At 40.1% G+C, this 13,513-nt stretch overlaps 1 protein-coding gene and 2 long non-coding RNA genes across 6 annotated transcripts in view; 1 reads left to right on the forward strand and 2 right to left on the reverse strand.

Annotated features, from left to right (window-relative positions):
* csnk1a1 (casein kinase 1, alpha 1) overlaps positions 1-2,322 on the reverse strand; it is a 28,351-nt gene extending 26,029 nt beyond the window's left edge. For all 4 annotated transcript variants that reach the window (XM_080308921.1, XM_026181584.2, XM_026181574.2 and 1 more), the window contains exons 1-2: positions 1,605-2,322; positions 1,242-1,348 (exon numbers count right to left, since the gene is read on the reverse strand). In XM_080308921.1, the coding sequence (XP_080165047.1) occupies positions 1,242-1,348; positions 1,605-1,727 (230 nt within the window). In that variant the 5' untranslated portion in view covers positions 1,728-2,322. The remainder of the gene's footprint in view (positions 1-1,241; positions 1,349-1,604) is intronic.
* A 6,314-nt stretch (positions 2,323-8,636) lies between these two features.
* On the reverse strand, positions 8,637-10,324 carry LOC145432241 (uncharacterized). The gene is made up of 2 exons (XR_013912522.1): positions 10,088-10,324; positions 8,637-9,329 (listed from the first exon to the last, which is right to left on the reverse strand). It is a non-coding gene; the product is annotated as an uncharacterized LOC145432241 (long non-coding RNA).
* Positions 10,275-12,173, forward strand: LOC145432242 (uncharacterized). Its single transcript, XR_013912527.1, has 2 exons — positions 10,275-11,061; positions 11,215-12,173. It is a non-coding gene; the product is annotated as an uncharacterized LOC145432242 (long non-coding RNA).
* The last annotated feature ends 1,340 nt before the right edge of the window (positions 12,174-13,513 follow it).

Genomic DNA, 13,513 nt, shown 5'->3' on the forward strand with positions numbered 1-13,513 from the left:
AAAATTAGGATTCCAGCTTTTAATTAAAACTCTAGTTCAATGACTACCACAAACAAAAAACACACGTTATCCAACTTTCACACTGCGTGCCACGATGACAAAGTGAGCCAAGCTAATTAAATGGCTCGTCCCTCCTCTATCATGGTCAGTAGTGACGCGTGTTCACACTGCATTAAAGTTTGTTTGCTCTGTAGTTACCAATGGCTAAAAATGGTCCTTCAAATATGTTCGTCTGTGGACATGAGTGGACGGGTGTTACACCAGAAACCAAAAAATGAACCAGAAATGAGGAAATCCGCCTCCAGTTTCTGCCTTCCAGCACGCTAAAGAAAAATCCAGTTGACCTTTGACAGCTGCAGCCTGCCCTACATTTAACACGGGTCACATCATTAACAGCAGCTACCCAATTCCTTACTAATGCTGGTAATCAAGGCATGTAAGACCTGTCAGGAATCTAAATTATTGTGGTGTCACATCTGTTCTAAATAAACATACACTAAAGAAAATGTAATGCTTTCATCAAAACAACCGGTCCAACTCACGACTAATGAAACAAAAACGTCATCATAAGCAGTCTTTCTGGCACAGACGATGTGAACAAAGAGGTGAAATACCGCGACCCTGGTGCTCGGACTGAAGTGTACACACTGCATAGTTCAAATATACAGTGTGGAAGTGGGACGCAGCTAGTGTACTTAAGATTACCGCTCACCCTAAATGGTTATTATTAGCAGTTACAGCAACTAATATTACGTGTCCCCGCTGACGGGCCCTGTAGATGCTTCGTTTACGCGCTGCAAACACACACTGCTGGGCATGGTCTGCTGTTTTCGCTTCTGTTCGCCGCCGCCATTTTCTGACAAGGGAACGGAGGACATGTTGGAAGCTAGCACAACAAAAGAGCGGCCATTTCCAATCACACAGTCCCCTTTCCGCTCCGTAACAGCTGTAATTCAGGATACAAGTACGCACCTAGGGTCTGTACACGGCTGTCACCACGCAGCCAAAAGTGTCAAACGGAACCGAGAGGGAAGCGTTTGAAAGCGGTGGCTGGAAATACATAATACACAGTGTGTCCTCGTAGCTGTTGGGCTGATTAGCAGGCCTAATGCCAGCAGGGTTCACAATCACTGTTAGCCGTCTTTTTCCCAGAGCAGACGGGACGACATTTATTGACCGAAATAAATGTTTCCATGTTAGTATCGACACAGACGCCGTGCCGCCCAACCATGTCTCCTTACCTGATGTGTGGAATCCCGACACCGCCTTGTAGGATTTTGTATAGTTTGCTTTCGTATAACAACTGCGGATGTCTGGCCTTTTGTGATTCCAATTTAACAGCTACTTCCTGAAAAATAGAAACACGACAACAAATACACTTCAATATTTACCATTCTTTTTACTACTAACATCCAGGGATTCATAAACTGAATGCAGCTAAAAGTATTGTGTAACCCTAGCAGATAAATAGAAGCTGTGCACTTTCCAACCTATAAAGTTATCGCACACATAGGACAAAGCTACCGTCATATTCGGTAAAATTATTTAGCAACTTCCAGAAGACAGCTAAACAATCCAAGATGTAGAAAGATGCACCATATTACCTCTCCATTTGTGATGTTGATGGCCAGATATATGTCGCCGAAAGATCCTGATCCGATTTTTCTGACGAGTTTGTATTTTCCACCGACTATGAACTCTGCTTTAGAGCCACTGCTGCTCGCCATATCCACCAGATATCAAATTCCACCTGATTTGCTTTAGGAAATTCTGTGGCAATTTAGCCCGATTGTCAGCAGAACATACGGCGTCCCGTATATCCACTTGGTGTTACAGGGGGCAATGTGGGCTAGCTGTTACTACAAAATATTTTCGAAAACCAATGAACCAGGCTTCGATAGATCTCATATATAGTTTTCTGGCTTTCGTCTGGCTACAATAATCTTAGTTAAAACACAAACTGGTCAGGTAAACGCTCAATGGCGTGTTAGTATCGACGTACAAACATCCAGAACTAAATTAGAACAAGCCTAAGGCCTTTAACACCCAACCAGCTACCTCGAAGTAGCAACTAATGTCCGTCAAATCTAACGTTAGCTAACGTTAGCATCAAGCTAACGTCGTCGTAACGAACGCAACGGAGAAACTGTCCAGGTTTCCTCTGCAGTGAAGAGCGAAAGTAAATCTTTATACTCTCGCGGGTGCCGTTGCTTCTTCGATCTTTTAAAGACGTTTTCAGCAAACTTTAAGGGTCGAAACCGTCTGTACAAAGTACAACCCACTCACTCCGCCATCTTGTCTTCTCTACCCTTTCTCTCAGCTGGTTGCCGTTGGAGGCGATTAGCTAAGGTACCTCATGGCCCCTTCAGTTGCTATCGGAAATAAAAGTAAATATAAAAAATATGCCACAAAACTTAGTGCTAAGAAAGGAAATATGCTTTATGTATGCCCGCAGTATAAATGCTTTATAACGCAACATTCCTAGTTTGAATGGCCTTAAAATTTTGTATATTTTGTTTCTTTTTTAATTTGTTTTTTTGTCCTATCGCGTGTCGACGTATGTTAAAGGCCAATTAATTTTTATTAATCCTTTATTTATCCAGGTAAAAATCTCATTGAGATTAAAAATCTCATTTACAAGGGAGACCTGGCATCATAGCAACACAAGTCACATACCACATAGGTATATAACATTTAAAACAAATACAATATCCCATACAAACATGTGTAAAATATACAATAACAGATCAAATTAAGAGTACATTAAAAACAATCACACTGAGTAAAAGAGCTGTTCTCTCGTTCCTTTAAGACAGACTTAAACTCTCCCAAGGTAACCAATTCTGATCATTTCAGTTCCTTCTGCAGATTATTCCAGGAAGCAGGGGCAGCGTATTTAAAGGCCTTTTTCCCCAATTCTGTTCTGATTTTTGGGACAATCAATTGTATGATTTTGTTCGAACGAAGGTTGTATTGGTTGTGGTTTTTACACATATAAACACATAAATAAGATGGAACCAGCCCAAGGAGAGATTTATAGATAAAAATCAACCAATGGGAGAGTCTGTGAATATGCAAAGATGGACATTTAGCAGCAGCATACAAAGAACAATGATGTACACGACTTCCATAGCCAGTAATAAAACGTAAAGCACAAAAGGCCAATTAATTAACCGTGAAAAGTTCTTTTTGGGGGGTTAACTTTTGTTTGGTTGATAATTTGGTCAGGTTCCACCACAGAGCACTTGAATGCACCAGCAGGTGATGTTTTCGAACAGACTACGTCATGTGACTGGAAAACATGAAATATTATTCCAAAATATGTTACAAATATTTGCCAGAAATTCTACATGGTCATTCAGAGAACGAATATGACAAGGGTAGATTTTTTTAGTGGGCAGTCAGAAGACCAAAAAACAGATCTTTGTTCCTCAAGTAGACCATTACGCCTTTTGCTATAATGTCATATTTTATTAGGATTTTTTTATTTTGAGATATTAAAATCACAACAGACAAAACTGGGGGACAGAAAAGCAAAAGAAGAAAGTAAGACAAGTTTGGCAGGGAGAGAAAAAACAAGACAATCTGCTTGAATACCTGCTGGAAAAAACCACACAGCAGGGAAACCATAGCAACAACCAGCATATGTATAACTAAGAGTAACATACATATGATAAGTGTTACTGAGCAGCACACAGTATTAATATTACATGACATGTTTAGAGGCAGCAGCCGACCAAGATGGTGTGTGGGCACCTGTGTGTGTGAGCGTGCTGTGCTCATAAGGTTTCTGTGTTTAAGTATCTAATAGTGTGTGGGGGGAGCCACAGGCCTGCCCCCCAGGACATGAAAGAGCTAGAATGGTCCAAGACATAGTCATGTTGCAGCGCTGGGTGCTGCGGTACAGAATTCACCGGGTATGGATCCTCTCCGCAAAGATCTCCAAAACAGGCCAATAACATTCCAATCTTCCAGGTCCCAGAGGCAAGTGAAAGGAAGGATACAGTCAGAGTTGTGAAAGAGCTGCTCAGCAGACACTGAAACTACCTCCCAAATGGACATCCAGACATCCAAACTAGTCCTCGAGATTCACCAGCACCTCCCAGGTCGATAATAGTGAGATTCCTCAGCACAGCAAAAAATAACAAGCATGGAGCCAAAAAGTCTTTTTTTACATAAATGGACATTCTTTAAAAAAGACAACTGTCCCGATCCACGAATGAAGACAGCAAATGTTCACGAAATCAAAAGAAAGGATGTCCAGGCCAAATGTCTGCATCCAGCAAAAGTGAAAATATATCTGCACACCGGAGAGGAGACTTTCGCTGCACTAACGGAGGCCACGCTGCTGCTGGAGAGTCGAGATATGCTGTGGAGAAACGGAGCATGTTAAGGACAGCTGAAGGAAGGCTGGACGTTAAGGGTAAAGGGCAGAGGTCTGTTGACTCAACTGTAAGAAAGAAAACAAGAGGAGGGGAGTTGAACCTACACGAGGAACAATGAATGCCATAAATCCATAAACATGAAGACGATGTGGACAGTTACATGTCACAGTAATAGAAGAGATATTTCTTAATGTCCTGGTGGTTCGATATGAGCAGATTACACTCATCTGGGCCTCTTTGACATCGTACTGAGCCTTTTTTCCCACAGAGGGGGAAGGTCTCACCCCTCTGACCAGCACAGAGGTAAACACAGTTAAACGACCGTGGTTGACTGGAGGTCCTGCTCTGTGTTATTAATGCCATTTCTTTGTTTTTCCTGACATATGTCGTGGACATATCTCACACCCATCTACAAGTGAAGCACATTTATGGGAAACACTTGTTTAAACAAAAAGGGGAACATATCATAACATCATAGTTATAATGTAGCACAATCAATAACCCAATCAAGAGAAATGATTTAGGGTTTCTTGAGTCAGAGAAAGGGTTTGAGTACGCAGTGCATCATGTAGGGAGTTGCTGTCCTGTTTAGCATGTGTACCAATCATGAGGACGTTTTTTCACGATGATGAAACACATTTTGTCATCTTCACTGAAACAATAGGAGTCATGAAAATAACAATTTGAAATGTGCCCAAATGAAGACTGGCTAGACTTCTGTGTGGGATCATGCATTAAGATGAAGGAATTATACAATAGAGAAAATGTTACAATTGAAAAACTAACGACAGTTACATGGGTTACTAACTTATAAGGCACAAGGACATGTCAGATATATGAATAAAACATATTATGAAATGGGGAATAAAGCTGGCAGGTTTAACGGCCTTTCAGCCCAATCCAGCTGAAATCCAGAGACCAACGAGATGGCAAAAGCACAGGCGTTCTGTACTTACGTGTTACTATAAATACTACTGTTAAAAACTACTCACTGATTCAACTTCTTTACTCAAGTAAAAGTAAAAAGTACAGGCTCTGAAACCAGTAAAAAGGAGGTTTCTATATGAGGTTTGTGAACCTTGTGCTATCATACAAATAATATCAGTAGATATTGTACACTGTTAGAAAAAACATCTTAAAAAAACAGTACTAATCCGGCAGCTGGGGCGCCAAAACAATACCGTAAAATAACAGAAAATAACTTTCTCATAAAAATACGGTTATTTCCAGTAATGAAAATACGGTTTGTTGCCCTAATTTTACATGGGATTTTGCCTTTTTCAAGTGCTTTTAAACATTAAATTAGGAACAATTTAATGTGATTAAACAATGAAATTACCTATAAACAAGGTCAGTGAATGCAGCAATATGAATCATAATACTTAAATGTACAGAAATATACAGTTAACAGTTGGTTTAAATAATAATGGACTGCAATCATATAGCGCTCTTTGAGACCCTCAATTCCACTTTATAATTCCCCTCTGACCATCACCAGTAGGTGGCAGGTGAAGTGTCTCGCCCAAGGACACAATGACCGAGAGTGTCCGAGCCGGGGCTCGAACCGGCAACCTTCTGATTACAAGGCGAACTTCCAACTCTTGAGCCACGATCGCCCTAAGTAACAATAATAATAATTATTATTTGATGTAAAAGAAAGTTTATAAGAATCATGTTATATACTTTTCCATAACATTACATTTGAATTTAACAGTTCAATCTTTCAAATAACGGACAGATATTTGTGAGATCATGATACATTTGTGAATGTATTTCAATCTAAATATGCATATGTACAGACAGATACATTTAAAAAACAAGTAAATTATGTTTTATTACATTTACAGTGATTTTACGTTAATTTACGTTTGAAATGTGAAATCAGTCTATTTATGTGAATTTAATGATATTCTAGAAGAACAGTACAAAACTGTAAAATACACAGTAAAATACTTTTATATTATATGTAGTTATAACTACACTCAGCCTGAATCTGAAGAAACAGAAGGGAGATATGTACACACACTGCTGCCTACATTGTAGAGGGTGACTTTGCCTCTTAACAGTAAAATGTGCAGAGTCAGGGGTCAAAGTGGATCCAGCAGGGGGGGGGATCCTAAGCATGGTTGTAATGGAGCCTCTGAATAGCAGCTAGTCTACCTCAGTTTGATTTGTAGCACATTCCACGATATTAAAAAAACAATGTCTTGTGCACAAACCCTGATTTAAAAACACGAGGATTTACATGTAAGCTTGAAATTTCCAGTTTATAAAATCCCACTGAGCAGACCACACTTTAAATCTAACCTCTCCTCTTCCTCTCCAGTCTTTCTTATCTTTCTCCAACTCTGAGTGAAGCTAGCTCTTTCTTGTTTCTCCCTGTGAAATGCAGCAGCTGGACCTTTAGCCAGCAGGTACACTGTGCAACACACTGCACACAAACAGTGTGTGCGTGCTGATGTTTGTTGAGCTAGTTAGAAGTACTGCAACTGTAACTTATTAAGGACACCCGCAGTTGTTCTGGTGTTGTGGCAAAAACAAAACAAATAACAAACAACAACTCCACCATCTGGGTGGCTGTGGCTCAGGTGGTGGAGCAGATCAGCTACTGATTGGTGGTTCGAGCCTTAGCTTCCCCAGTCTGCATGTCAAATCCGGTTGTTCAGCGATGACGCCACGAATCCTACTTCCGGGTCTAAAGTAGTCTGCGTTTAATATGGCTTTTGTGTTGTTAACATGTTTAATGTTATGTATTTTCTTCTATTTGATCTCAAAAGAAAGGGAGGTCAACAGGGATCACTGACTGTCAGTGATCACTGTTGACCTCCCTCGGCTTTTATTACCACTAATCATTTATTTAAGCTCAGTTTTTAAAACCTTAGGATGTAACTACAGCCCAGCACATGCAGCAGTATATGAATGACTAACCTCGTATTTTGGATGGATTATCTCAGTTGTTCTCCTAACGTATAGGTGTAACGGAGAAACAGCCAATCAAATCGCAGCTTTTCGGGCATTGGAAAAAAATGGTTTTTTTTTTACACTGAACTGTCTGAGCGCGGGTTCGAGTCCTGGTTGGGACAAAGGTTGTGTTACATTATCAAAAGTTAAACACCATTTTCAATCTACTTATTGTGGATAACATTTATTTTTCACTTTGCTTTTAATTTTTATTTCATTATCATTTTATTTATATTATATAGTGTTATGGCCTGTGGAGCAATTTTTCTGCATTACGTACCTATACTGTCATAACTCAGACTGTATCATGACAGTCTTGAGATGATACATACCAGACATATAGTCTACAATTATGCAGACATCCAACTTTTAATAAAAAGACTAAAGCTAAAACTATAATACAGATACATTCTGATGACATAGAAAATGATGCTTATACATAATTTAAACAAGGCATGTCTGTAATAAGTCATCTGTCTGCTTCCTGGTGGCTGTTAGTTTATATCTATTCATTTTCCAGCACAAACTCAGTACTGACATCATTACTTTATTCCAGTCATGCTCTTGCCAGCCTCCACTCTGCATGCTTTAAATCTGTTGCTCTTCTGCTTCTACCATTCTGCGTTTCAGATCCACAGCCATGCAGCCCGCCCTCTCTCCTTTCTCCTCCTCACCGTGGTCACTCAGAACCCTGTCCCAGCCTCCATCTTCATCACTACCAGCATTTTGACTCTGGGGTGTGGCTTGTGCAAAATCCTGTCACTGCTGAGATTTCTTCTGCTATGATGGGTCATTGGAGTCTAACTTCCTAACAGTTACATTGATTTCTGTATCTCAATAAATCATGTTCGGTTTTTCCACATGATCTCTCCTTATTGAACTGCTTTTGTAGATAAGCTTCAAGCCAGAAAGCAACAATACCTAAACCAAAAATATCAGTGAGAAAGTGTCTGGACTATCTCCAGCTGTGTTTCATGCATTAAAGATAACTTCAGACACTGTCTGGTTGTCATGTCTGAAATAGGCTGTACAGTCACACAGATACAAGACAGCAGTCATGTTTCTAATGATATAAATCAACCAGAAAGATTATAAAGATAAAAGCTGTGAGACCCCACTAGAGAAAGGATGGCTTGTTATCATTACATGAAGTGATTTAGAAATAATATGTAAGCTTTCAGGGCAGCACTCACAGCTTCTTAAAACTGATTACCTGATGGTGAGCACACACAGGTATATAAACATACAGGTGAACTCTAAGAGGTTATAAAGAAGAGAGCTGTGCTGCTATTTTTAAAGAACACAATTTATTCACATTTTTATATTTACAATCAGTTTTTATTTATATAAACAAAATAAACATTACAAAACTAGAACAAAACTATATTATGTACAATATCAACAGTTTCTCCCCTATTTCCTCTTTTCTTCCACCCATCTTTGTCTCTCTGCCTCATAGAAAGGAGACTCCTGAAACTCCTTCCAGGTGCTCTTGGCTCATGAGCCAAAGCCAACCAGCTGATCATCCTCAGAGGCTTCTGCAGCAACACTCACTCTGCTGGCCTCATAGTCCAGAAGAGCTTTTATCTCTGCAAAGCTGAGGGTATACTGTACAAATGAATGCAAGCTCTCCTTGCCATGCCCTTCTTCCAAAGAGGTCCCTGCATCCACTTCTTTCCTGAGATCTTTGATCAGGTACATGGTGTACCCGACATCATTCTCCAGAAGCCACCGGAAAGATTTCCCTTTATATTTTCCAAACTGCAGGATGTACTCTCCCTGCACTTCCTTCATGTTGGAGGCATCGCCTCCTCTCTGATAGATGACAGTCAGAGCATCGTCTTCCCTCACAGGTGCAGACTTGTCCTGAAGCTTGGGGTCATTTTTAATCCGTCGAGCTTCTTTTGACGAGGTATCCAAGTGGCCTCTTGCGGAACGCCACAGAGATTTTCCCTGGATATGGCGCAACAAACCTTTGTGCATCTTGACATGCAGTGAAAAAATAAACAATTATATTAAACAAAATTGATTCCAAACAGAAACAAAGACATTCCAGGTTATAATCTTGCTGCTTGGTTTAGACAGCAGGATGCAGGAGAACAATAAAGAGACACAATTTGAAAGAACATTGACAACATTTGCGATAAAATTGTTTTTTCCTCCAGGTATAACAAACTGTTCTGTCTGTAAATAAAAACCTTTCATGGTTGAATGATTATCTGCAAAATTTGTGGTAACTGCTTAGCAGTCATGGCACATAAGAATTGCTGGTAGATTATCAACATATCTATTTAAGCTATCGTGTTTATTCATACACGAGTGGGCATTGCTCATGTTAGAGAGATATCAAGACAGACTTCCGCATTGATAAGATTACTGCCCATTACAAGATGAAAGCAATACATTTTTTAAGCAGGTTCAGTCATTTAGCATGTCATCTCATAACAAGCCACTTATCGGTTATTTAATTGTACCACATTATAGTAATGTCAGTGTCACAGCAGTCAGAAACCTACAAAGTTTATTTAACAGTAAAACACGTCAATGAAACACGCAATTTATTTAAGGATCACGTTCATTCATTTTTTACCGTGCCACTTTACAACAGCAGATAAACTCCCACCGTCTTTAACTGAGCGATGGATGCTTCGTAAATGCAATCGCAACACGCCTATTACCTGTAATATACAGCTGTAAATGTATTCTGTTTGTTTATTCTTATTTCAAACGACGTTTCTTACCTTTGATCAATGAATGAGGAGCGTTGGGATGTGTTGCGAGAGGTGAGTTACTTGTTTTCTCTCCCGAAACGTAAAAGAGGAGATTTTTTCAAAGTGCCGCCGCATCTCAAACTCGCAACAGCGCCGGAAGACCGTAGTGGCCAAAAATATATCACACCCGTAGTGCTTTAGCGCTACCATAGAGAATGAATGGGAAACAGTTCAGGGCCGTTTAGCTAAACAATCCCAGGCTCCCGCGCGGCAGTAACCCTACAAACGTCACTGCTGTTTAGTTTTCTGTCTTCATTTATGTTGGAAGTGATAGCAGAGCTGTACGTTTGAATTTGTTTCCAAAACCCCGCAGTCAGGACATGCTATATTGTATTTAGATAGAAGCTAGCGAGCTAACTTCCTGCTAACTTCTAACTCCGTTAAATGTCATAAATTCCGTTTTCATGGATGCCTGGATGTTAAACTCAATTGTTACACCTGGTAGAGCAGAACGCTGATCATTTTATTAAAGATGAAAGACTTTAGACAGTTTTTCAACTCTCAGTAATGCCACAGTGATGTTTGATATATGGACCTGCAGCAGAGTTTAGGTCCAGACACGGCTAGTGACGTCAGACTGAACAACCGGATATAGGGCTTTGGAGCGTGATGTCACGGGGGGTGGGCGTGGAAAGGATTTTGGCCCGATCCGCCATTTTGGGGGTCTAGCGCAAGTGAAAAGGGAGCGAAGTCACACACAACAGCCACGGTTCGTATTTGCTGTGTGGTCGGCTGCAATGTTCGATCACACGACCGGCAAGAGAATAAGCTTGAAAATGGTTTATCTTTTCATTCTTTCCCAACCTGGAAGCAACATGAGGCAGCTCGTGTATCGATGTTACCAAAGGAAGGCGTCCAGCCTGGAGAGCAGCTGTGAGATGAGCTGACGTGCAGTTCTCTTCCATCTCCAAATATCTGTTGGTGCTCCAGACATTTTCATTCCGGTAAGTTCTAAATGTGTTCATATCTTTACAGCCTATTAGTTTTATTTTCGATGCACTCTGAGCTCATAGCAAATTAGAACAAACATCCTACTGAGTGATTTTGCAGAACTACCTTCTATTTATAGAGTTGCTAATTATTTGGCATTATTGCAGCAAACCAGCCTATGAAATGGATGAAACATCGTGACTGGTTTCCAGCGCTACACAAGGGACCTGCTGCAAACAAACCACCATGCCAATCAGATTACTTCTTCCATGTGAGGGTGAAGAGGTGACCCTCCTGGATAAGATGGTGAAGGTTTGCTGCGTTTGGTGAACAGTGTGATAATAAAACCAGGGAAGAATGAAACCTGCTCCTGTTAAATGTTCTTAAGTCTTGTGCTGTTAAAATTGCTGTATTTTTTTCAAAAGATACAGTAAATAATGTTAGTAGTGGGTGATGTTATTGTTAGATTATAATATTATTTTATGCCATGTTATACCCCTAATTAAAGATTGTGAATTATTATGTAGTTTAGTTTGCATTATTCTCCTGAATTAGAAGAAGCTGATAACTATTGCATTAGTTAAACTGATTTGCATTACATTAAACTGCTGACTTGTTGTGAATGAATGATATTGTTTTATGATGCATTATACTGCTGAGTTATAAGAAATCTAATTTGTCTGAGTAGAAGAGAACAGAGTGTGCTGGAGTTTTCTGCCCCATTTCAGCAGGAGCAGATAAACAGGGAGCCAAGGTCGTAGCTCAGGCGCTGTGTGAGAGAAAGCATGTGAATGTTTAGGCTTTGTATGATAAGGTGGGGGCACCAGAGGCTATAAAAGTTTGAGCAATGCTCCCCAATTTTGAGATTTTGAGGCTGTCTGCATCAGTGTCCATCTCCCACGCGTGTGTTCATTAAAATCATCGTTTGACTCAACCCGACCGGACCAGTGTTGTTATTGTGGTTTTTCTCTTGTCTCCATCCCCAATATTTTGAACCTTAACATCATGTAAACACTCATGATTTTGTGTAAACATTTTGTCATTTGTAAACTGTAAATGACATCATCATTGTAACTGATGTGATGTTCTATGAAGTGGTTTCAATAAAAAAAAAAAAGAGCAAAAATTAGTTTGTTTCTTTATTCAACTTTTGAACAGTGGGACTCAGTCAGTACATATTCAGTAAATGCAAATTATTTACACGGCAGTGCACTACAGGCATAAATCTAGACCCCTAGATAAAACATTATGGGTCATTCCCACAACCCACAGCTTCACTGTGTTCCAGCAAAGTATCCAATAGCAGTGACAACTCCTCCACAGTAGCAGGTGGGGTTTTTCTGTTTTGAGGACGGCTCCTTTTCCCCGTCACTACAGATGGTCTGTTTAGGTTTTGATCAAGAGCCTTTTTTTGGGCAGCTGAAGAGAAGTCGTCTATCTTATGGCCAACCTCTGGCTGTATCTTGGTCACATTACCCAGCAAAACCCAGTATGCAGGTTCATCTGTAACAGTCCTTGTGCCACGGATCAACACTGTTGCTTCTACATTAAACAGAAGAGCAGTGACGTGGGTGCAGGTCTCTGCGACTCCGGCCATGCAGGTGCAGCGGGCGGCTTCAACCTTCCCTGTGATGCTCACAGTGACCCATGGCTGCAATGCTGGTTCATTCAGTCTTTGAGAGTGCAGGACCTGAAACACACACAAAGTTCATTTAAAGACAAGAACTATGAGCCAAGGCCGACGTAAATGTGTTTAATCTACTTTATCATAAATGTAACAAAGTGTTTAGAAAGTTAGCACATACATGTCATTTTTCATTTCTTTATGTGTCCATCTATAGAACGCTGCATGTTATAGTGTAAATCTGCCTGCAGAAAATGAACCTAAAGTATGTAATGCAAGGATGTCATCACTTTAGAGATGGAGAAAGCATAAAGTGACAATTATGAACCCCTAATATGATAAGGAGATTCTGCAGGTCATTGATCAATATATAAAATTAAAATAAATTGTATTTTTAGTGACACAAGATACAAACATGGAAGCAAGATGTATAATTAGGATTATTTATAATAAATATGAATAAATTAGTGCAATTTCTTTAACCATAAAGAATAACTAAATCCTTCAGGACAGTGTCTCATCAATGCACTGAACTCACTATGTTATCCCTCTAACAGCCTCCACATGTTCTCACTGTAATTTCCCCTCATGAATGAATTTATGCTGCACTAATCTGAATGTTTGCAGGGAAATCAAACACATTTCACTCGCTGTACTCGAGCTGACTTACCTTTGTTTGAATGACGACTTGTACGCGCTGACTCCACAGATAAGGTATGAAATATGTCAGGCTACGTCAGTAGCGGTTGGTCTTCAGGGTTTCTACTCCACGGCCGTATTTCATACGGGTCCACATTTCCAATGCACGCTATTTTCTGCAAGTACCGCCGCTTCACCTCTGA

Source organism: Astatotilapia calliptera, chromosome 2 (assembly GCF_964374335.1).
Source record: "Astatotilapia calliptera chromosome 2, fAstCal68.1, whole genome shotgun sequence".
Lineage (NCBI taxonomy): Eukaryota > Metazoa > Chordata > Actinopteri > Cichliformes > Cichlidae > Astatotilapia > Astatotilapia calliptera.